At 40.4% G+C, this 25,437-nt stretch overlaps 1 protein-coding gene across 8 annotated transcripts in view; it reads right to left on the reverse strand.

Moving 5' to 3' along the window:
• The window catches only part of ank1a (ankyrin 1, erythrocytic a), a 314,583-nt gene that overhangs the window by 21,700 nt on the left and 267,446 nt on the right, over positions 1-25,437 (reverse strand). For 5 of the 8 annotated variants that reach the window (XM_061906616.1, XM_061906615.1, XM_061906614.1 and 2 more), the window contains exons 36-40: positions 23,843-23,917; positions 23,554-23,685; positions 20,329-20,484; positions 8,619-9,249; positions 3,537-3,888 (exon numbers count right to left, since the gene is read on the reverse strand). In XM_061906616.1, coding sequence (XP_061762600.1) covers positions 3,537-3,888; positions 8,619-9,249; positions 20,329-20,484; positions 23,554-23,685; positions 23,843-23,917 — 1,346 coding nt within the window. Of the gene's footprint in view, positions 1-711; positions 1,364-3,536; positions 3,889-8,618; positions 9,250-20,328; positions 20,485-23,553; positions 23,686-23,842; positions 23,918-25,437 lie in introns of those variants that run through there. The other 3 variants (XM_061906619.1, XM_061906620.1, XM_061906621.1) reach the window with 3 other exon arrangements.

A 25,437-nucleotide genomic window follows, 5' to 3' on the forward strand; every position in this document is an offset into this window, starting at 1 on the left:
GATGTTTATGATATCGTACACGTATATCCACCATAAATGTTGTTCAAAAAAATATATATGTTTCCGATAACCTGCTCCGTGGCCTTCTGGTTAGAGTGTGCACCCTGCAATCGGTAGGTCGTGAGTTCAAACCCCGGCCGAGTCATACCAAAGACTATAAAAATGGGATCCATTACCTCCCTGTTTGGCACTCAGCATCAAGGGTTGGAATTGGGAGTTATATCACCAGAATGATTCCCGAGCGCGGCTGCCGCTGCTGCTCACTGCTCCCCTCACCTCCCAAGGGGTGCAAAAAGGGGATGGGTCAAATGCAGAGGATGATTTCACCGCACCTAAGTGTGTGTGTGTGTGTGTGTGTGTGTGTGTGTGACTATGGTACTTTAACTTTAACTTTAATAATAATGCCTGTGACCAGTCCAAGGTGTACCCCGCCTCGCACCCCAATTAAGCGGTGACAACCTCCAGCTTACCCGTGACCCTAATGAGGGCTACGTAGAAAATGGATGGATAACAATGTCTCCTCATACCAGGCTACAAGTACTCACTAAATTCTAAAGTGACTTATGTTCTGAACACACAATAATCATATAGATACATGCATGTGGTTAATGACTGGCAATGTTGTATTCCTTCCCTTCGTCCCTTGTTGCATATTGCGCTCCATTCCAAACCCCCTTCTCTTCGTCCCTAATCTTCTTTTTCCCGCGGTACCTTGAGTATGACTCTCCTGCGGACAACCTTGGTGGTGACATTCTCCTCTTCGTCGGCCACGCCCTCCACCTCGCCGAGCTCGCGGTCCAGCTGGTTGTGGATGTAGGTGAGCACGGAGCGCACAGAGACGCTGGCTATGTGCAGCACGTTCTGACAGCTGATGACCAGAAAGGCCAGCAGCACCAGGCTGAAGAGGAGCTCTGTCACCAGGGCCCACATTGCCCCGTTTGGATCAGCTCAAAGATCCACGCAATGCCTTGACATGCAATGCAGGGACTCCTTTCCCACCAAAAAACAAAACAAAACAGACCTTCACTGGTCTTCCATATAGTGGGGCAGTGGGCCCTTTTCCCTGGTCACGACTCCTTTCCACTGGTGGATCAGTCAATGACTTTGTAGGTTTCTACTCCCACCTCGCTGTCCCTTTGACCATGTGATCAGTGGGCTTTAAATACCCTCTGATAATTCAGCGACACTCAGCACTGCCATTCGTGATGCACTCATTACTTTAACTCTGCCTCAAACACATCAACATTACACTTATTGTCAAATGATAGCTTCAAACAAGACCTTTTTGCCACCACTTGACAATATAAACCCACATAGAAGCAAAAAAAAAAAAAATCTGTGTTGTCGCAGTTTCACAGGTTGTCCGTCACAGTGCCATGTCAGTGTTGTGCATGAAAGTCAATGCGTGGGAAGGTCTTGCAGCGGGGGGGTGAAACACGAGTAGGACAGTGAGAATTCTTGCTATTTTTGGCTGCCCATGCTGTTGTGCCCATCTTCGGCCTGAGACGCTGCGTATGTGTTTGCTGTACTTACAGTATATTCGTGTGTGGTGTGAGGTGACTAAGTCAGCGCCTCCAGTATTTTGCAGATTTTTGTGAATACTGCGCCTAAAATACCTAATTTCACAGCTGTGTTTTCAAAAAGGCTTATTTACAGTGATTTTATGAATTTGTTATTAATGCTCTGATGTTCTTTGTTAACCATATTTGTACCATTAATTGATTTACGTGGACCCCGACTTAAGTTGAAAAACTTATTCGGGTTTTACCATTTAGTGGTCAATTGTACTGAATATGTACTGAACTGTGCAATCTACTAGTAAAAGTTTCAATAAATCAATCAAAAACCTGACTCTCAGCAGACCCTTGTAGTTTGCTGAGCTCCACACAAGGATCTGGGACTTCTCAATAAGAGATGTATTTTAGAACGCTGGGCCTTGTAAAAAAAAAATCATTGTATGTGATTGGATAAACTACTTGTCCGTTATCTTGAATGACGTGCTACTTCAACCACTCACATCGAAATTAACTTGTGACGCTGTTAAGAGCGACGCTGGGAAATCCAAAACAAAACAGCCAACATATTGGATAATGACAGAGCGAAAAGTTACAGAACGTTTACTGAAACAACGCAGCAATGTCAGTAGACGATCGATGTCGCAAAACAGTTGCAATAGCAGAATCAATGTCAGCACACGACTCCTCGCTGCGTCCCACCATTGTTGTTTGGATCAAACAGTCGCTTCGGCGCCACGTCACATCTATGAAATCCCGCCCGGCGATCCTGATTGGTTCATTATTTTTTGCTATCTTGAAGGAGTTTGCAATTCCCTCGAGCCCAGATCCTTGTGTGGAGCAGAGCGAACTACATGGATCTGGTGAGAGTCAGGTTAGTTCTTTGTAACCTTAACCCCAAAAAGCACAGATTTTCAACAATCCTACCAAAATATGCTTCGTTTGTACACAAACGTGTGCATAGTTAGAAAAAAAGTGTTTTACTCAATTAATTACCACACAGAAAGTGACAAAACCTAACTTTCAAGTAGCGTAAATTTGGGGCAATAAGCTGATACTTTTTCCCCATGGTTCGAACCATGCGCTTTACACAATGCTGCGGCTGATTTATGGATTTTTTTACGGGTTCACATTCCAATTATTTCCCAGCCTCGTCACGTCAGACTAAATTAAATTATCGAGTGGGTCACGGTGGACCAATGACATTGTTCTCAATTAATCAAACACACTCACAAACTCCTTCAGTCAGCCATTTAGTGCGTTATGGACTAACCCTCAACAACGAAATACACACGAGGCAGCTATCTTCCAACAACGCTCCAAAACTGTACATAAGACACAGGGAAAAAAAGTTGTATTTGTGGGAATTGCTGCAATCATAACATTGCTAAATCCTGGAAGGTGTGCTAATTGAAAAAGAACTACAGAGAAAAGACACCATCAGTTAGTTAGTTCATTGATTGTGTCTTGCAGCTCTCATCTCTCTCTGTAATACATTTGGATGGAGACTTGATAACGCATTCAAAACTGATCTTGTGTGGCGTGAGGATTGCATCTCTTAAATTAGCAAAATGGAAGGGGCCTCTTATAGGCTTAAGAGCAGGGGTGTCAAACTCGTATTTTATGAGGTCCACATCACAATTACGGCTTCCCTTGTAAAGTGAAATGTAATAAATGTTCAATAGCCTCGTTACACAATTTGGATAGGCAATTGTTTGATTATTGTATTTTTTACCAACAGATTGATGGATAACTTGCTTTGAAATTATAAGTCAAGGTGACAAAGCAGATATTTAAGTATTTATTTGTTGTAACTAAAATAAATGCTTGAACTATCTTGTTAAATGGTCAAATAATAATAAAGATAAGAAGATTCGCAATTGGAAGATACTTGAGTTTGACACTTGTGCTATAGAGTATCAAACATATCTGTGTTTTTTGCCACTGGCTGGGGGTCTTGGAATGTAACCACTGGCAAAAGTGGCAATAAACTGTATAACACAACAGGGACAAACCCCTCACCTGTCCTTTGAAGCGTGCGTCATCCCAGGCCCTCAGCTCTGGGGTCCTGTGCGGGAAGCCCAAGCCCTTCTCAAATAGTTGAGTACCCCGTAAGTGGCCCCGCACAATCTCTGAATGTCCCATGTCCCTTACAGGTTGCAGCAAGGCCTCCTGGGATACATGGGATTGGTCTCCGTCCACAGAGTTGCAGCATGAAGATATCATGGTGTCAATGACCTGTCTGGTTTTTGGAGGGTTGCCCACCCAGGCCTGTGGGTCAGTGACAGGACTCCATCCTGGGCCTGTCTGCTCCTGCAGGTAGGAGATGTAAGAACCACTCCCACTTCCATTTCCACTTCCACCATTAGCTGACCTGAAATGGGAAAAGCACACACCTGATGATGTTGCCAACCACATAAGGCAGAGATTACACACTTATATAGACATGTACATATACTTTTTTTTAGTAACACATAAAACAACCAAGTTACTGCACTAAGCCTAAACCCCATATTGACCAGAAAACAAGATTAACTATTTTTCTTATTACTGGAAACATATTTATTAAGACTAAAATCTTAGACAATCAATCAAAGAAAATACAAATCTAAAAAATGGACAAAATGTCACATGAAAATAGATAAATACTAATTAATCTTTAGAAAAATATTTACATTAGTAAACTAACAAACTAACTGGTAGATTCCAATACATCATATCTTTTAGCTGATTACCAGTCTGAAGACTCTGCTATATTGATCGCCATTAAACCTTCCAAAGACACTTTGGGAGGGTGTGTGAGTGACAGGAAAAAAGCTCTGACTCATATCAGGGGAAGTTGTTGGTACCATTTGCTGAATCCCTAAACTTAAAAAAAACAGTCATATGTATAAAATATATATGGTATTGTAATATATTTGGGGTTCTGGTAGTATACTTTAGAGATGTCCAGTGCCGGTCCCAAACCCGGATAAATGGAAGGGTTGGGTCAGAATGACAGCTGGCTTAAAAAATAGTCTAAATTAAACATGCCATTGACTCAATGTGGAAATCTGTTATGGGAACAGTAAAAAAAAAAATAGAGTGGTACCTCAATTTAAGAGTGTTTTGAGACAAGCACTGTCTCTTGGCTAATTGTTATGCTCTAAGTTGGAAGCACAAAATAAAGTTACAAGCATCCTCGGCATTAGCAGGCGTAGCAAATTTCACATGAAACCCGTAAGATCCGCCCAAAACATCTAGACTTCCTCGCTGGCATTAGCGTATAGCTAAAGATCGACATAACTTTGTTTTTACAACCATAGGGGGGAAGAACATGAGTGTGAAGGACAGTGCTGAGAAGAAAAAGTGGAGAATATCCATTGAATTAAAAGAAGGAATCATTAAAACATGACCGACTTGGTGAAGCAATTCCAGTGTATAACTGCTCGTCAGAACCATACTGAAGAAAGATGAGTAACACCAGACAAAATGTTTTAAATAATATCTAAAAGGCAGACATTTATCGATGGAAATATAGAAAAGCTGCTGATGTTGTTTGATGGAGTAGCAGCTGGAAGGAGATACATAGAAGTCCACTCTCCAAGCTAAATATATATGATTATTACATTCATTGAACTACTGTACATGTTAGTAGTACATTCTATTGTATTGTTTTTATATAAGGTTTCTTATATAAAAGTTAGTTTTTTTCAAGGCACTTCATATTAAATGGTGTTTTTTTAGGACTTGATTGATTTCACTTAGTTCAATGGGATTTGAGATACAAGTGTTTTGAGTTAAGAGCGCCATCACAGAACCAATTAAGCTTGGACGTTAAGGTACTAGTGTACATATTAGGACAAACTAGTGAGCATCCTGGATGATGCCAGTCACCCTCTGCATAGCGTTATCAGTAGCCAGAGGAGCCTGTCCAGTGCTAGACTGCTTTATCTCAATTGCAGGACTAATAGACTAAAAAACTCCTTTGTCCCACAAGCCATTAGACCAGGGGTGTCAAACATGCGGCCCGCGGGCCGGATCAGGCCCACCAACAGGTTTTATCCGGCCTGCGGGATGAGTTTGCTAAGTATAAAATCGAGCCGAAATTTGTGAATGAAAGAAACTGCTTTTTTAAATGTGTCCACTAGATGTCACAATAGCAATCTTTTATATCTTTGTAGATGATGCTACATATGTAAAAAAAAATAATAATAAACCACCTGATGTTAGTGCACCAGTCAAGGAAAATGAGCAAACTACATAAATAACATCATTTTATTTGGTTTTGATATAATTTTTTTATCTTGATAGATTGAAAAAGAACTCCAATGAGTTAACTGATGAACATTATCAAGTAATTTATTCAGAAAGTATAAATAACGACAACTAAAGATAGAAAACCATGACTTGATTAACATGGACCCCGACTTAAACAAGTTGAAAAACTTATTCGGGTGTTACCGTTTGTGGTCAATTGTACGGATTATGTAGTGTACTGTGCAATCTACTAATAAAAGTTTCAATCAATCAATCAATCAATACTACTAACTGCAACAATTGTAAAAAAAAAAACCCAACAACATTATTATTATTTGTACATTTCCAGAATGTATTTGTTCTATTTTTAAACAAAGAAAACAATCTGAAGTTGTCTTTATTTTTAAAGTTAACGTGCCGTGATTTTTTTGTGTGTAGATTTTTCTCCATGTGGCCCCCGATCTAAAATGAGTTTGACACCCCTGCATTAGACTGTACAACTCCTCTCTGGGGAGGGGGTTGGGGGTACTAGGATGCCAGGGGATGCAAAACAATAACAGTGCAATACTTTTTCATAACATGGTCACTACTGCCTAGTTTCTCTTGTTATATTCTTATTTTACTGTTATATTTGTATTCCCATTGTTGCTTTTTATTTTTATTCTTATTGTAATATTTTTCTATTTTGTTTCCATTTATACAGAACACCCATTATTTACTTTTTACTTTTTAAATTGATCTCAACTCTGGACACTGCTGCTGGAATTTTAATTTTCCTGAAGGAACTCTCCTGAAGGAATCAATAAAGTACTATCCATCTATCTACCTACCTACCTACCTACCTACCTACCTACCTACCTCTCTCTCTCTCTATCTATCTATCTATCTATCTATCTATCCATCTACAAACCCTGTTTCCATACGAGTTGGGAAATTGTGTTTGATGTAAATATAAACGAAATACAACGATTTGCAAATCCTTTTCAACCCATATTCAGTTGAATGCACTACAAAGACGAGATATCTGACATTCAAACTCATAAACGTTATATTTTTTTACAAACAATAATTAACTTAGAATTTCATGGTGGCAACATGTGCCAAAGTAGTTGGGAAATGGCATGTTCACCACTGTGTTACATCACCTTTTCTTTTAACAACACTCAATAAATGTTTGGGAACTGAGGAAACTAATTGTTGAAGCTTTGAAAGTGGAATTATTTCCCATTCTTGCTTCAGTCGTTCAACAGTCCAGGGTCTTGCTGTCGTATTTTACGCTTCATAATACGCCACACATTTTCGATGGGAGACAGGTCTGGACTGCAGGTGGGCCAGGAAAGTACCTGCACTCTTTTACTACGAAGCCACACTGTTGTAACACGTGGCTTGGCATTGTCTTGCTGAAATAAGCAGGGGCGTCCATGATAACGTTGCTTGGATGACAACACATGTTGCTCCAAAACCTGTATGGACCATTCAGCATTAATGTTGCCTTCACAGATATGTAAGTTACCCATGCATTGGCGCTAATACACCCCCATACCATCACAGATGCTGGCTTTTGAAGTTTGCGCCTATAACAATCCGGATGGTTATTTTCCTCTTTGTTCTGGAGGACACCACGTCCACAATTTCCAAATATAATTTGAAATATGGACTCGTCAGACCACAGAACACTTTTCCACTTTGCATCAGTCCATCTTAGATGAGCTCGGGCCCAGAGAAGCCAGTGGCGTTCCTTGGTGTCTTTGATAAAGGGGTTTTGCTTTGCATAGCAGAGTTTTAACTTTCAGTGACAGATGTAGCAACCAACTGTAGTTACTGACAGTGGTTTTATGAAGTGTTCCTAAGCCCATGTGGTGATATCCTTTACACATTGATGTCTTTTTTTTGATGCAGTACAGCCTGAGGGATCAACGATCCGTAATATCATCGCTTACGTGCAGTGATTCTCCCGATTCTTTGAACCTTTTGATGATTTTATGGACCGTAGATGGTAAAATCCCTAAATTCCTTGCAATAGCTCGTTGAGAAATGTTGTTCAAAAACTGTTCGACAATTTGCTTACAAATTGGTGACCCTCGCCCCATCCTTGTTTGTGAATTACTTAGCATTTCATGTAAGCTGCTTTTATACCCAATCATTGCACCCACCTGTTCCCAATTAGCCTGCACACCTGTGGGATGTTCCAAATAAGTGTTTGATGAGCAGTTCTTAACTTTATCAGTACTTATTGCCACCTTTCCCAACTTCTTTGTCACGTGTTGCTGGCATCAAATTCTAAAGTTAAAGATTATTTGCAAAAAAAAAATGTTTATCTGTTTGAAGATCAAATATGTTGTCTTTGTAGCATATTCAACTGAATATGGGTTGAAAATGATTTGCAAATCATTGTATTCCGTTTATATTTACATCTAACACAATTTCCCAACTCATATGGAAACGGGGTTTGTATCTATCTATCTATCTATCTATCTATCTATCTATCTATTAGATTTAAGTTAATATGGTAGTTTATGTCCACGTGGACAAATGAATTGGTGTCTGTCAAAAACATGCCAAAGCAACAGGGAGCTCTGTAACACCTGACCGCAAGAAAGCTGAAGGAAGTCACTTTTTGAAAGGCAACAAATGCAGATCAAAGAAGAGGACACTCAAAAGGTATGTGTGTAAAAAGTAAACAAAATGGCAAGATTCAAACAAAAATAAGTATATGTTACTAAAAAAGAGCAATGTTTGTGTGAATGAGTCTTAAGCACGAATAAACCAGACTTATCATGTGCCGTACTGAAATTGAACGTTGGCACAGTTTGATTGTTTGCGTCTGTTGACAAATGGGTGTTCGGAGGGCGGGGTCAAACTCACCTGTCTCCATTGCGATCTGCAACGCAGGTGAGACCAGCAGACTCACTGAGTCGGGCATACAGCCTTTGTTGTCCTGCAACAAAAGCATGCCCTTCCTCTGAGCCTGTCCCTCCTCCACCTCCTCCTCCATTGCCACCAGTCGTGCTAATGATGGCCGATATCTCCGAACTTGCCTCTGACCCCTGACCATTGTTCAGTCCGTTAAGATTGATACCAGCGATGGTGCCGCCGAGCGAGGCCGGCGTGGCGGTGCTGAGAGAGTCGACGCCCATTTCGGAATCGTCCTCGGGGAGTTCGATCGAGCTGAGCACGCCGCCCCCTCCGCTGGTGGCGCTGGCCTGACTGGCCGGCCGACCCAGACTTCCGTAAGGCAGCCCGAGCAGGCCTTCAGAGTCGTCGGCATTACTGCACTCCAGCGAGGAGTCCTCCACGGGCACCAGGGAGGGGGAGTTACCTGAGGGCCACACCTGCACGTCAGACATCTCCATGAGGGTGTCCTCCTCTGTGGTGGCAATGGGTGCACAGTCCAGGCTGGAGACCTCCTGCCAGTAGGCCTCAGCGCCCAGCGGCGAGGGCAGGCTGTACTGCATGGAGGCCGGGGACAGAAGCTCATCCGGCGCCAGCCCATAACCTGGAGCGACACACAGAGAGGCACACTGACACCCGGCCCCCCTGCCTCGCTCCCAACCTCACCCCCACAGCACCGGCAGCCTGAGAGGGGGGGAAAGTGCCCTCTGCCAATTAGCTGGGAGAGGAGGGGAGAGGTAGAGGAGGCTGAAGGAGAAAACAAACGGGGAAAGGAGCGGGAAGGGAAGGATCAAGACAATCCGAACTGGAATAAAAGTGCAGAATGCTGAGGACGTAAGAGCGAGGACTTTTAGAAGACGGGGGCGGGGTCAGGCTCAATCGGCTAGCGCTGACAGCAGGGGGCCAGAAGTAGCAGCAGCAGACACATGCGGACCCACAGGGACAGATTCAGGCCCGCTTTGTGACTGATGCTGCGCTGCTGGCTGCCACCTGCAGGGAGATCACAGGACTTACAGTCCCCAGTTGGGACAATCACTGATTTCTACGACATGCTCTCATCCTGACGCATTGACTCTCTGTCACAATTCGGCATGCATTCAACCCCAGTCAAAGAAAACAGGCAGGTTATCATTGTCGGGCTGGAGAGCATGCACGCAGGCGATACCATTCACGCCTCACACAGCATGTACACACGCTCCCTGCGGTCTCTTCTGATCCAGAGCCAGAACAGCAGATTGGGCGTTCCCTTGGTTATGAAACATGTTCATGAGTGAAATGGCTGTGGACTCAGGTCACTCCTACATCTGCGTTAAATAAACAATTCATGGAGAGGCAGCCGCCATTTAAAGGCACAGGGGCAGTGGAAACACACACCCCCCGGCCCCCTTCCCAAACTGAGACTGGAAGTAAACAAAAGCAGTTATTGAATGAAGGAAGTGGGGAGCTGAGATGAACATGAATGGTGACGTAAGCCAAATAAACAGGCTGCAGAGTGGTACACCGAAATAGGAGGAATGCTGAGAGTGCAGGAGATATCTAACCGGACTCTCGCCAGATCCTTGTAGTTCGCTGAGCTCCACACAAGGATCTGGGCTGGAGGGCAATGCAAACTCCTTCAAGATAGCAAAAAATAATGAACCAATCAGGATCGCCGGGCGGGATTACATCGATGTGACGTAGCGCCGAAGTGACTGTTTGATTTAAACAACACTGGCGGCACGAAGCGAGGAGTCGTGTGCTGACATTGATTCTGCTATTGCAACTGTTTTGTCGAATCTATTGATTATTAATTATTTAAAACAGTGGTCCCCAACCTTTCTGTAGCAACACTTAATAATTCGTCCCTTGGCCCGGCAGGGGAGGGGGGAGATTTTTTTGTTTTTTTTGTCATGAAAAAGGAAGGTTTTTTTGGGTTGGTGCACTAATTGTAAGTGTATCTTGTGTTGTTTATGTTGATTTAATAAAAAAAAAAAAAAAAAAAAATGTATCTGCGGCCCGGTACCAATCGAGTAGCGACCCGAGAACATTTCGCTTTGTCATTATCCATTATGTCCGCTGTTCTGTTTTGGATTTCCCAGCGCCGCTGTCATCAGTGTCATGGGTTGATTTTGAAGTGAGTGGTTGAAGTAACACGTCATTCAAAATAACGGACAACTGGTTTATTCAATCACATACAATGATTTTTTTTTTACAAGGCCCCGCCTTCTGAAATACATCTCCTATTGAGAAGTCCCAGATCCTTGTGTGAAGCTCAGCAAACTACAAGGATCTGGGGAGAGTCAGGTTAGGAGATATCTGAGACTACTTAAAACCTCAAGCATCTTGTGACCTATTTTCTACTCTACTGCTTAGCATCACAACTACATTCTCATTACTGTTATTAATTTATTTTATGAAATCAATGTTATTAATTGCAAAAAAAATGTAAAAGTATAAATGTAGATTGGTCAGGCAATTATGACTGCACATGCCTTCAGACTGCCAGGTAAGAAGTCACATCTTTAAAATCAGCTAGATGTGTATTAACCCACCATATCTCGGGATGCACCACGTCACCCCTGAGGTGTAGCTATTCTCTTTAAAAAGATAGTAATCCTTTCACTTGCTCTTTTTAGTCAAGTTTGATGTCCTCTTGATGCTGCTTGCCAGAGCGGGCTTTCACCTTTTTTTTTGAGGTGGAAAAAGGCGCAAATGACATCTTTGGTTTGTTCACTTTAATGAACTTTGGAATAGTCACAAAGAGGTGTTAGAGCACATCCATGTGACGTTACCAGAGAGTATACACTACATATCGTTTATTTCGCTTAAAAACAACGCCAGAGATTCCATTGGTTGTCAACAATGGGCATAATCTAACAAATTAGATTTAATTATGAAAATATTTTGTCAAAGACAGACAGAGGAAAAATGTACCAAATTTTCTGGATTATAAACCGCTGCTTTTTTCCAGCACTTAAAAAACAGTGCAACTGACTTATGGATTTTGTTTCGCTAACGGCCTTAATGTTTTGTCTTCAACAAATAGTTGTATTACACCGACTGAGACACTGAATAAGTGTGTTATTGTTTGTGCTATGGTGCCATCTTTTGGACGAGTTTGCTCATTGCAGGTGCTGCGGGTTAAAAATGTACTTCCTGTTTCATGCCTTGAATGGGAAGTAAAACCATCCATAGTGTGTCTGTTTGAAATGATTCTTCATTTATCATTCCAAGCAACCTTTGTAAGTTTTATAATATAACTTTAGCAATTAATTTTTACTTAACCTTCCCATGTGTGATGTTTTCATCAGAAACATAATAATGTTTTCATGCATATTTGTATGTTCTATCGCAATGTAATCAATCAAGCGTCGTTTGCATTAGCGAATATGCTAACACATTTACCGTATTTTTCGGACTATAAGTCGCAGTTTTTTTCATAGTTTGGCCGGGGGTGCGACTTATACTCAGGATAGACTTATGTGTGAAATTATTAACACATTACAGTAAAATATCAAATAATATTGTTTAGCTCATTCACGTGAGGGACTAGACGTACAAGATTTCATGAGATTTATCAATTAGGAGTGACAGATTGTTTGGTAAACGTATAGCATGTTCTATATGTTATAGTTGTTTGAATGACTCTTACCATAATATGTTACGTTAACATAACAGGCACCTTCTCAGTTGGTGTTTTATGCCTCATATAACGTACACTTATTCGGCCTGTTGTTCACTATTCATTTATTTTAAATTGCCTTTCAAATGTCTATTCTTGGTGTTGGGTTTTATCAAATAAATTTCCCCCAAAAATGCGACTTATACTCCAGTGCGTCTTATACCGTATTTCCTTGAATTGCCGCCGGGGCGCTAATTAATTTAAAACCTCTTCTCACTCCTGCGCTTATCAAAGGCATGCGGTAAAAGTAAGCATGCGCTAATTATTTTAAAACCTCTTCTCACTTACCAAAGGTATGCAGTAAAAATTTGAGTGAGATATATGGTTGGACCTTAAATCCTACTGAATAACTCTTAATCCTCTTCCCTTTATGCGATTTCAAATTACCGGTATTGAAATCAGCCTCCTCCATTTTGAAAATGATGACAGGGGAAGTGTCACTTGTGACGTCACGAGTTTGACCAGGCGGTAATACTAAGCATGCGCTAATTATTTTGGGAAGCGAGTTTGACCCGGCAGTAATTCAAAGCAGGCGCATACTACATGTCCTGCGGCAATTCAAGGAAATACGGTATATGTTTTTTTCCTTCTTTATTATGCATTTATATACCGGAGCGATTTATACTCCGAAAAATACGGTACAAGTATCTGTGCTGACATTATTTTTGAAAAACGTCACCATGGAGTTATTGAATCTGTTTAGCTGATTGGAGAAATAGCTTCCCGAGTTAGTGGGTCCATGACGATGACTTCTGTTTTGGTTGATCAGCCGTTTTACTGCCGTGTGACAGGCATCGTTTAGAAACAGTTATAAACAGTTAAATAAACATATATATCTGCGGATTATAGGCTAGTGCGGCTAATATATGTTAAAATATTTGTTTCATCTAAAGTCATGTGTGTGTGGCTTGAATACCGCTGTACTCTATGTTTATAATTCGGAAATTACAGAAGGTCTTGTTCTCTCACATAGGGATTGTGAATGATTGTGAACAATTTCCAAAAAAGTTCAGCCCCTCTTTAAGCACTGGCATTGTTTCAAAAGAAAGTATCAAGTGATATGTAAAAAATGCCCAATCTTAAATTGCCTATAGGACACAACTGACTAAAAAACAAATGGACATAGAATAATAATGAAAACATTTGTTGTTGGGCCTTAGCAGAGGTATGCGCAGTGCAGCTCTAGACTTATTCTGGCTCTAAACAATATTTTTTATTTAGTCTTTAAGGTTACTAGGGTTTGTCTTTATAAGTTACTTAACAAATAAAACCCAAATATGACTAATTATAGAAAATATAAACAGTGCGCATCTGTATGGACTTGAATGTGGTCAGAGCCTTTCTGATCATGTGACCCCACCTCATGGTTGTGGCTCTAAAAAAACGTAGCTTGTCTATACCAGGGTCTGTGTTGCACTGAATGTCATTCTAATTACAGTAAATAGGAGTATTACTACGATAAAAACTTCAACTTATGCACACTACTGCACATATCAAATTTAAAAACAATAAAGTCTGAAAATGGCACACTTATATGGAGGACAGTAATAGACCTTATACCAGGGGTAGGGAACCTATGGCTCGCGAGCCAGATGTGGCTTTTTTGATGACTGCATCTGGCTCTCGGATAAATCTGAGCTGACATTGCTTAACACGATAAGTAATGAATAATTCCACTTGTAATAAGTGTAAAAAATAATGTTCAAAACATAAAACATTTTCATGCATTTTTAGTCCATCCATCCGTTTACTACCGCACCTGTTCAAGAAGTTGCGTTAAGAAGTTATTTATTTATTATTGGTTAGTGTGGGGCTTGTCCTCCCGGGGGTTCTTCAGACCACCAAGCACCGACAGGAGAGCCCGTTTCAGGGTTACACTATTGTTTTATTTTTCAATAAGTCTCTCAGTTGCTTTCCAGCAATTGTATTTTTCTCTTTCGTTCTCGCTAGCGCTCTGGCTCCAGCCCCAACTCCGTCGCTCCTCCTGGCTGCTGCTTTTAACAGAGCAACAGGTGATTAGATAACAAGGCTCAGGTGGGCCATCCACGCAGCTCTCCTGATTTCGAGGCCGGTCCTGGCACAGCCCAGTTCGCTGCAGGCCCGCGGGCCACGCCCTCTCCACAATTAGCTTCAGAATAACAATGTTATTACAAAGAATAAGAGACTTATTATACTCTAGAAGTGTTGGTCTTACTTAAAAATGCACGCGTTTAGTTGTGTTCAGTGTTAAAAAAAATATTATATGGCTCTTACGGAAATACATTTTACAATATTTGGCTTTTTGGCTCTCTCAGCCAAAAAGGTTCCCGACTCCTGCCTTATACATTCATGTTGGTCCAATCGGATTAACAAGGACATATTTGAAATGGGGATGAAGGGGTACAGCATCAAATTTATACAATTACAAAACTCACAAGGACTTGGTTTACAAAAAACAACCCATCAAAGCAAAACAGATTAAAATCACAACATTCATACGTCAACACAACAGACTTTTGCCATAGTCTTTTCAAAAAAGGTTTATGACCTTTTTCCAACCCCTCCCTACCCCATATGAAGATCAAAAAGGAGGGAAAAGTCATTCATTGTGTTCATGCCATGCAAAGTACAGTATGTTGGTCAAACAGGAGGCAATGCAGTGTTAGACAGCAGCTAGTTGTACTGCTCACATGCAAGCACGGACGAGCGGTCAGGTTAGGCCAAAAAACAAACAAATATATGTTTTCACATTAAACTGTCATAAATGTATTTTCTGTATGGTTCCCCTCATTAGTCATTTTCTTAAATAAAAATTGCGTACTCGTTTTTGATCGTAAGCGTGTTGACAATATAACGTTTACAGAAAAATGTATTACTTATCATGGGCCTGATCTACTAAAAGTTTGCATGTATTAAAACACGTGCAAACTTGATAGCACATACAAAGCTGGTCGACTGAGCTCATTCAAAGAGGACTGCATCTCTTGTGTTTATTTATTACATGCAGGGTGATTTATAAAGGCTGTAACTGTTCTGCAACCACTGCTTTGTCTATATTTAACCAGAGCTTGTCTGGAAAAACCGTGCAAACGGACAGTTGTTCAGAAATGGCTGAGAGAAAGAAGTCAAACGCACTGTAGTACCATCCCACGTATGCTTGTCAACAAATATGGACTTAAAAAATAAACATATCTGACATATCCTCTATTCAGCAATATCGTTTTCTAATTATATAGCTGGTGGACAACTTAGGAGCTGATTAAAACTGATGTGTTTTGTTGTCTGGTGGCATTTTTTAAAAATGGTGTTTGATTTTTCCATCCATCCATCCATCCATCCATCCATTTCCTACCGCTTATTCCCCTTGGGTTCGTGGGGGGCGCGGGTGCCTATCTCAGCTACAATCGGGCGGAAGGCGGGGTAAACCCTGGACAAGTCGCTACCTCATCGCAGGGCGTGTTTGTTTTTTACTTTAGAAAATATATTACGATGATATTCCTCATTTTCTTGCATTTGTATCATTCCAGATGGATGAATGTGCTTCGGTGTTGTAAGAGTCCTCTGTCTCCTCGCAGAGTGCACCATCAGTGTGATAAAATAGTGTCTGTGTTCTAGATTATGGTTACATATTGCAGAAAATGTTTTAGATATTTTAGATGTGTGCTGCTTGTTTACATAACATAAATCTGGAGGGAAATGAGTATTTCCATGGGCAGTTAATGCTGGTAGTAAACGCAAATACCATCAGTGTCACTTTTGCATCAGTTATTAACTGCACACGCAGTTTTTGTAGATCACATGCAACGCACTCATCAATAGTACACACAATTTTATTATTTGCACACGTTGTGTTACACGTGGCATTTGGAATTTAGTAGATCAGGCCACAGGACTTTCTACAGCCTGCCTAATATCTTCAGCGTAAATGTGATATCATTATTCCCGCTAATCTGACAATAACTGCAGATTAATATCACAGAATAAGGCTTGTAACGTCCCCTCGTCACCATGAATAGGCAAGGGTCCACATGACATGGCAGGTGCTTGACACAACTAGGCACAGCTACGGTGGTCGTTAAAGATTGACTTAAAAAATATTTTTAAGATGAATAAGATAGATTCATGGACTTAAACAAATAAAGGTAAAACTACAAATGATTGTTACTTTTGCATAAAAAAAAAAATAGGGAGAAGTACAGTGGAACCTCGGTTTACGAACCCCTGATTGTACGAACCTTGTTTCCTTGCACGAACGTTTCATTCACCCATTGTGTGCCTCGCAGCCCGGCCATTGTGGGCGGGCTTATTGATCTCTGGTGCCTATCTCGGTGACAAAGGACAGCCTTTGTCACCGATTCTGCGACCTCGGATAAGCGGAAGAAGATGGATGGATGGATGGACAGACTTTTGTTGAGTCTGGAACCCTTTATTCATATTTACATTGTTTCTTATGTAGAAATGTGCTTCAATATACAAATCTTTCTATCTACAGACCCTGTTGAAGAAGCAATTAAGTTTGTAGATCCACTGTATATTCTTGTTTCTCTTGCAACGCGCAACTTGAATTAACATTCATTGAAGCACAAGAAATTAACGTTTGGAAAAGCCGTAAACCTCATCACAAGTCACTGCATGCCAATATGATTGTGCAAATGCAGGGAGGGCGTGCAAAGGCAAACAGGGGAGAGGAAGGACATTGTGGGGGTAAAAGACAGAAGAAAGAAGAGGGTAATGAACACAGACGCAAAGTGGGGGAGAGAGCGAGGGTCACCTCCCTCCTTCCAGTGGGTGCTGAGTGCACAGCCTGTGTGAGGTGAACCATTCACAGACACTTAAAAATGTGGGGGTTTCAAGACTCGAAATAAAAAATAAAAAATATCACCAGAAAGAAAAATGCACGAAACGTCGCAGGTAAATAAATCAAAAAATTAAAAATGTTTCAGAGGTCAACATGAGGTCGGCATGAGGTCACAGTTCGGAGAGGAGTGAGGAGGAAGAAGAGGAGGCGGAAGAGTAAAAGGCTGCAAATGACTTGTACAGAGAAACAGGGAATGAAAACAGGGCTCCCAAAATGACATTCAGTAAATCAACAACATTAGTCCTAAAGAAACTCAAACTGCTCTTCATGCAACATCAGGCACCACATAAGTTCATAAACATGAAATATAAACCCTCTTCTTCTCTGGAGAGCGTGTTTAAAACTTTATCCTCACTGTCTGTAATGTAACACACCTGTATTACCAGAAGAGTCTTAGCAGAACTTCCAACACAAGTTATAAGCAAATGTTGTAAGTTTAATGTGTTTATAATTATATATGATAATAATATGCATTACCACTAACCGTCACTATAATAACCAAAATGTAGTTTTTTGTAGGAGAATATATCATTATTAGTGTTGTGACATGATTCATGTTTGTTGTGGAAGGTGTGCCACAGGAAATACAGAGAGATTAGTCCTTCTATGCCAAAATAACTTTTTTGTTCATGCCCTAAAAACACACTAATACATAATTGCCAATAAGTGATTCAATGTTGATTCAATTTGAATATCAAAATGACTACTGTATCTTTGAAATACACTAAACGTGAACTTATATAACCACACTATGTCTTTGAGCAGTACTTAATAAGGCATAACAAGAGGAAATTAAAAGGACAACACTATAAAATGTCTTTGGGAGGCAAGGTAAGACAAAACGAGATGGTAATCAGATTCACTGATGATCTGAATGTCTTCCTCAGATTTCTTTGCATGTTTACATCTAGACACATTGCTCCAGTTTTCACAGAATAGCATCTGTAACTTCAGGCTTGTTCTATGCCCTGGAGAAACAGGCATTAGTTACCACCATTCCGCAGGTGAAAACGGAGTCAATAAGATGTAAGGTATGCACGTGTTAAAGAAACCACGAGGACAGGCAGTAAAGGTATTGTCAATGAAGCCAGATAAGCAACACATATGATCCACTGTCTGATGGTGTCCAACAATGTATGAACCCCATTTCCATATGAGTTGGGAAATTGGGTTAGATGTAAATATAAACGGAATACAATGATTTGCAAATCCTTTTCAACCCATATTCAATTGAATGCACTACAAAGACAAGAGATTTAATGTTCAAACTCATACATTTTATTTTATTTTGCAAATAATAATTAAATTAGAATTTCATGGCTGCAACATGTGCCAAAGTAGCTGTGATGTAACACAGTAGTTCACCACTGTGTTACATCACTTTTCTTTTAACAACACTCAATAAACGTTTGGGAACTGAGGAAACTAATTGTTGAAGCTTTGAAAGTGGGAATTCTTTCCCATTCTTCTTTTATGTAGAGCTTCAGTCGTTCAACAGTCTGGGGTCTCCGCTGTCGTAATTTACGCCTCATAATGCGCCACACATTTTCGATAGGAGACAGGTCTAGACTACACATTTTCGATAAGAGACAGGTCTAGACTGCAGGCGGGCCAGGAAAGTACCTGCACTCTTTTTTTACGTAGCCACGCTGTTGTAACACTTGTCTTGCTGAAATAAGCAGGGGCATCCATGATAATGTTGCTTGGATGACAACATATGTTGCTCCAAACCCTGTATGGACCTTTCAGCATTAATGGTGCCTTCACAGATGTGTAAGTTACCCATGCCTTGGGCACTAATACACCCCCATACCATCACAGATGCTGGCTTTTGAACTTCGCGCCTACAACAATCCGAATGGTTACTTTCCTCTCTGTTCTGGAGGACACCACGTCCTCTGTTTACAAATATAATTTCAAATGTGGACTCGTCAGACCACAGAACACCTTTCCACTTTGCATCAGTCCATCTTAGGTGAGCTCGGGCCCAGCAAAGCGAAGGCGTTTCAGCATATTGTTGATAAATGGGTTTGGCTTTGTATAGTATAGTGTTAACTTGCACTTACAGATGTAGCGACCAACTTTAGTTACCGACAGTGGTTTTATGAAGTGTTCCTGAGCCCATGTGGTGATATCCTTTACACACTGATGTCGGTTTTTGATGCAGTACCGCCTGAGGGGTCAAAAGTCCGTAATATCATCGCATACGTGCAGTGATTTCTCCAGATTCTCTGAACGTTTTGATGATTTTGTGGACCGTAGATGGTAAAATCCCTAAATTCCTTGCAATAACTCGTTGAGAAATGTTGTTCTAAAACTGTTCGACAATTTGCTTACATAGTGGTGACCCTCACCCCATCCTTGTTTGTGAATTGCTTAGCATTTCATGGAAGCTGATTTTATACCCAATCATGGCACCCAACTGTTCCCAATTAGCCTGCACACCTGTGGGATGTTCCATATAAGTGTTTGACGAGCATTCCTCAACTTTATCAGTATTTATTGCCACCTTTCCCAACTTCTTTGTCACGTGTTGCTGGCATCAAATTCTAAAGTTAATGATCATTTGCAAAAAAAAAAATCTTCATCAGTTTGATCATCAAATATGTTGTCTATGAAGCATATTCAACTGGATATGGGTTGAAAATGATTTGCAAATCATTGTATTCCGTTTATATTTACATCCAACATAATTTCCCAACTCATATGGAAATGGGGTTTGTATAATGATACGCTGCTTTAGTAATGTGGATGCTTGCATATTATCATATAATCAAACCTGTGGGCAAATTAAGTATGTTTCACTCTCCACCTAAGTAACACATCTAATTAAAAAAAAATCTATAGGAAAAATAATGTGCTAGCACTTAGATATTTATTTAACAATATGCATATTTCGGGTTATACGAGTGCAAACAGCAACGCTAATAATCCACATGTCGTTGAATGAACACCTCTCTGGCAGTCTCAGTCAAATATGTGCACTGTGATTATGTACCTAAATTATTAAAAGCACATTGTACCGCAGTAGGAGTGTCCTGAGTCCATGAGCATGTTGTTGTAGGTGTTACCTGCAAAGGTTTTAAGGCAGCATTCATGTGCATTAAAGGAGCATGGAGATAAGAGGTCTTCAGAGGACGTTAGATAAGGAGGTTGCACAGTCAGAGTTGGGGTAAGGAACTTACCGTTGGTCATGGCGGGAGAGAGGTGGACCCTGTCATCGCGTCGACGTCTGGTGAGATCACGAGAGCCTTGTCTAGTGGGCTGTGCAGGTTGGCCCTCCAACATGGTGATGATGTCCATGCGATCGATGCTCTTCAGGGCCGTGTACAAGCTCTCCACTGGCGAGCAGAGAAAAAGAGGATTTAGTTGTATTTGGAGAACGACTGTAGTTTCTAGGAGAGGTGACGCCAAATTACCAAAATCCCAAAAACATATTTTACAATTTCTTATCGTATAGCAATACAAATAATATGATGACACAGTGATTATGTAAAGAAAATAGGCAACAATACACTTCAATGTGTTTTTTAATTACAGTAACTGAAGGACAAACTTGTAGAGAAGCTCATTGTTAAGTTAAAGTTAAAGTACCAACAATTGTCACACACTACACTGAAAAAAGTGACTTTTTGGTGCTATAAACTCTATTAGAGTAACTGTCATAATTTGTACCTAATATTTTTAACATTCAGTAAGAACTAGAGTTTCTTAAGTAAAATTAAACATTTTATTAACGTAATACATGAATTATGGGGGAAGAGTAAGTTTTACTTATATTTCCTCATACTTTTTAAATGTCTAATAGTTGTACGTACATAAACCTAAAAATATTACATAAACTTTACTCTGAAAATCTAGTGTTTTGAAACGCATGCACGACGACGCATGCGCACAGCACTACAGGCTCTGGCCGACTGGCTCTGCTCCGGCCGTTAGGATCACTTCACAGAGCACTGCAAGGTGGCATTATGGGGAATTCTTATCTTACGTTTATAATGTGTTACAGAGTCGATGTTCTCCAGAAATGTGTTTGGTGTGGGTTCACAGAGTGTGGCACATATTAGTAAGAATGTTAAAGTTGTTTATATCACAACCGTCAGTGTAAAAGGTATGGCTGTTGACCAAGTATGCATTGCAATATCGTATGAGAAGCAGCGAAACGCATGTGTCCTTCCGACACGCAGACAGCATGATGTAAAAGTTGGCGCGATAAAATGTTGTAGAGCAATGGTCCCTAACCACCGGGTTGCGGCCGCAGAATAATTTTAAAATACATTTTCTGTATAACACTCAATTTTTTACTGCATTCCATTGATAGGCGGAGGAGTGAGAAGAGGTTTTAAATTAATTAGCGCCCCGGCGGCTATTCAAGGAAATACGGTATACAAAATGTACTTAACATTTTGAGTAAAATGATGTTCCTGCCGATGAAAGACAAGTTGACTTTACTTACTTTGTTTAAATAAATATAACTTAAAACTTGGATGTAATTAAGTAACTGTTACTTAATACCTTTACAACGGTTATGTTATATGGTAGGTAGAATTTACTTGGTACTGGCAAGTGAGTGTTACATGATATTGCAGCATTAAATTTTACTTAAATCATTTGTGTGCAAATACTTACAATAATTTTTTTCAAGTAAATCTTATGAGGTTTTTTTTTCAGTGTAGATCTGGCGTTTGACCCATCCCCTTGTTTCACCTCCTGGGAGATGAGGGGAGCACTGAGCAGCAGCGGTGGCCACGCTCGGGAATAATTTTGGTGATTTAACCCCAATTCCAACCCCTGATGTTGAGTGCCAAGCAGGGAGGTAATGGGTCCCATTTTACAGTCTTTGGTATAACTCGGGGTTTGAACTCATGACCTACCGATCTCAGGGCGGACACTCTTAACGATAAAGGCTGGAATTATACTCTCGCTTCACATAGCTTGTGTCCTCCTGACTAGTGAAAAATGGCAGGGACCAAGCAAGAGGAGTGTAATTTACCACAATCATTTTCATACTTACTTTGAAAAAAAATTTGGTCGCTAGGTGTGGCGAATTTTGTCCTCTGCATTTGACCCATCCCATTGTTCACCCCTTGGGAGGTGAGGGGAGCAGTGGGCAGCAGCGGTGCCGCGCCCGGGAATCATTTTGTGGTGATTTAACCCCCCATTCCAACCCTTGATGCTGAGTGCCAAGCAGGGGGGTAATGGGTCCAGTTAAATGTAAATTAATCAAATGAACACACACAGATGTACCAAAAATTGGTACCGTTGAGTGTCGGTAACGATTCCCAGTAACTGGTATACTATTGTTTCACATTTGAAACAATACGATCGGTGGCCACATGTATTGTTATTATGGACATATTATGGAATATGGAACATTGTTGTGTTTGTGGGCTTGTTTATGTGTTTAGATCAGATGCTAAGTTTAAGTAAAACTGAGTTGAGGATCAGCAGTCTAAAAGCGAAGTGTCTCTTTAAGAGAGGCGTGTACCGTTAGCCCAGCTGATCGGCGTCAGGACTGTTAAATGGCGTAGCAGTTCAAGCAGTCTGTACTCACGCTCAACCCGGTGTGTAGCCACTTGGTAAGTTCCCGTTTGCCTTGCTTTATGTTGTACGCTGTCGCCATGCTTATCTGTATTGTGTTGTGCCCGCTGCTTTTTAAACTCCGCTATAGCGCTTAGATAAATGTTTGTTTATCGCGGCACCTGTTTTAGCGCAGGTATCGCTACTTCCTGGTTTGCCGTGGGGAATTTTGGGAGTTGTAGTGTTTATGAAATGCATTTTATAGAGGCTTGTAAATGGTAAATATAATGTTGGCTAGATGATACGTGCTAATGAAATACATAACCTTATTTAAATTTTATTGTATATGATCAACATGAGTTCATAAATGGTTGATATTTATTATAGATATTTTATTATTATGATGATTATTATTATTATTATTAAGAGCATTGATTTTGGTACGAAAATGATGCACTGCATTCCTCCTTTCAGATTTATTACCTAACTAACTGATTGACCAAAACTAACTAACCAACTAAGAGCCAGCCACCAAATAATAACAACAACTGCTGCTGTGCTCCTGCTTGGAAAATAAACAAACGAAAATATACAAACTGGAAATCTTGAGTAATAATCTGTGCACACTTGGTTGCCCATTCCGTTGGGAAAACGGAACAAACATTATTATGGAATATGGAATATTATTGTTATTATGGAAATATTATGGAATATGGAACATTATTATGGAATATTGTTATTATGGAAATATCATGAGAAAAACATGTATTTTGTATTCGATTATGTAATTATTTTGGTAGTTTCCTGTATATATTTTTTTAATCATGGGCAAACTATCTAAAATATAAGACAAGTAACACCCCTAGCCGATTTTAGCAGTTCATACTGACTTTTAGCTCTTTTGCCCTCGCGTGTCGCCCACAGGTTAAGCAGTGCAGAGCTCTGCTCCAGCAGAGAATTTGGATTCTCCACGCGAATCTTGTTGATGTCATCCACGCTGAGCTGAAGCTCACGTGCCAACTCTGAAAAAAAAGAATAATACAAAAAACTCCCTTGGCTTTTGGTAGGAAAACAAAGTAATTGGAAGCTGGTTTATTCCGCACACAGAGAGACAATCTAGGGAGACGTAAGGTAAACATGGCATGATTACCAACATGGAAAACATTAGTGTTGACTTACCAGCCCAGCTCAGTCCCAACTGTTCTGCAATTACAGCCATCTTCAGTTCGGTACGCTCCATAGCACTCATTGCAGCTGGAGGAAGCAAAACACACACACTTGACGTTAGCAAGAGGCAAAACTTATTAGGGCCGCGAGAGTTGATGTACAAGTAATTAATAATTTACAGTCATTTTGTTATGATAGTCTATACTAGGCTGACCATATTCTGAAATCCCTAAAAGAGGACACATATATGCGTGCCAAGACGGGCAGCACGCCAAGGCAGGGACTAGGTGAAAATTTGCCAATGATACTTGAACTTACTTTATAAATAATATCCATCCATCCATTTTCTACCGCTTATTCCCTTTGGGGTCACGGGGGGCACTGGTGCCTATCTCAAATATATTTATTTGAATAAAGCATTTTTTCTCCTCTGTTGACAGCAGTAGGGAATTTTTAAAATGGGGTACCATGGACCCCATCAAGTCATAAAAATGGGGTCCCACAGTAAATTTTTGGGGTCCCACTTTTTTTTTAGTATTTTGAAAAAAAATGATAAAAGTATGCATTATATCTCACATTTTGTATTGTGTTTTGGAAAATGGTTGCCATAAGTGTTACTTAATTCATTAAAAGAAATAATTTAAAAAAAGAAGACAAATTTGTATGCATATTAAATGTATTCAGTTATAAAAATTCATTCACTTCCATCTTTCCTTCATGGATCCAAACTTTACGGCTGCTGGTAGTTTTTTCTGTGTTTTTATTGAATAAGTTGTAGTTGTATTTATTTCAATTTAAAAGTGTAAAAAGGGTTTTGCTTTGGTCACGAAATGATGATAATGGTGTGCCAGGGCAAACATACATTTTATATTTAATGCTTAAATCTCTACATCAACTTCAGATCCATTCATCATTTCAAAATCCATCCATCCATCCATTTTCTACCGCTTATTCCCTTTTGGGGTCGCGGGGGGCGCTGGCGCCTATCTCAGCTACAATCGGGCGGAAGGCGGGGTACACCCTGGACAAGTCGCCACCTCATCACGTTTTAGTTTTTTTTCTTTATGTTGTTTTTTTGTTTGTTTGTTTTCCACCCTTTTTTGTCAAAAAAAACCTGTTCTTTTTATGGCAAACACACACAATATTTAAAACATTCCACCAAATTTTTTTTTTTCAAAGTGGAATATTTGATGTGACGTAATCGGGGTTGAGGTGGGGGAGGGGTATGGGGTAGCGGGGGGTGTACAGTGTAGCGTCCCGGAAGAGTTAGTGCTGCAAAATATTCAGGGTATATGTTCTTATGTGTTTATGTTGTGTTACGGTGCGGATGTTCTCCCGAAATGTGTTTGTCATTCTTGTTTGGTGTGGGTTCACAGTGTGGCGCATATTTGTAACAGTATTAAATTTGTATACACGGCCACCCTCAGTGTGTCTTGTATGACTGTTTAACAAATATACCTTAAGAACAAATCCACTACCCCGCCCTCTCGCTCTCTCTGCCCCTCCCTCACTAATTCTTGTGCGTGCGCACACCTTCACAATTTGTTTTGTTTTTTTCAACCCCTTCTCAACCTTGTACTTACATTGAAAATACACGCAATCCTGAC

This window comes from Nerophis ophidion, linkage group LG07, assembly GCF_033978795.1.
Source record: "Nerophis ophidion isolate RoL-2023_Sa linkage group LG07, RoL_Noph_v1.0, whole genome shotgun sequence".
NCBI classification, from domain to species: Eukaryota; Metazoa; Chordata; class Actinopteri; order Syngnathiformes; family Syngnathidae; genus Nerophis; species Nerophis ophidion.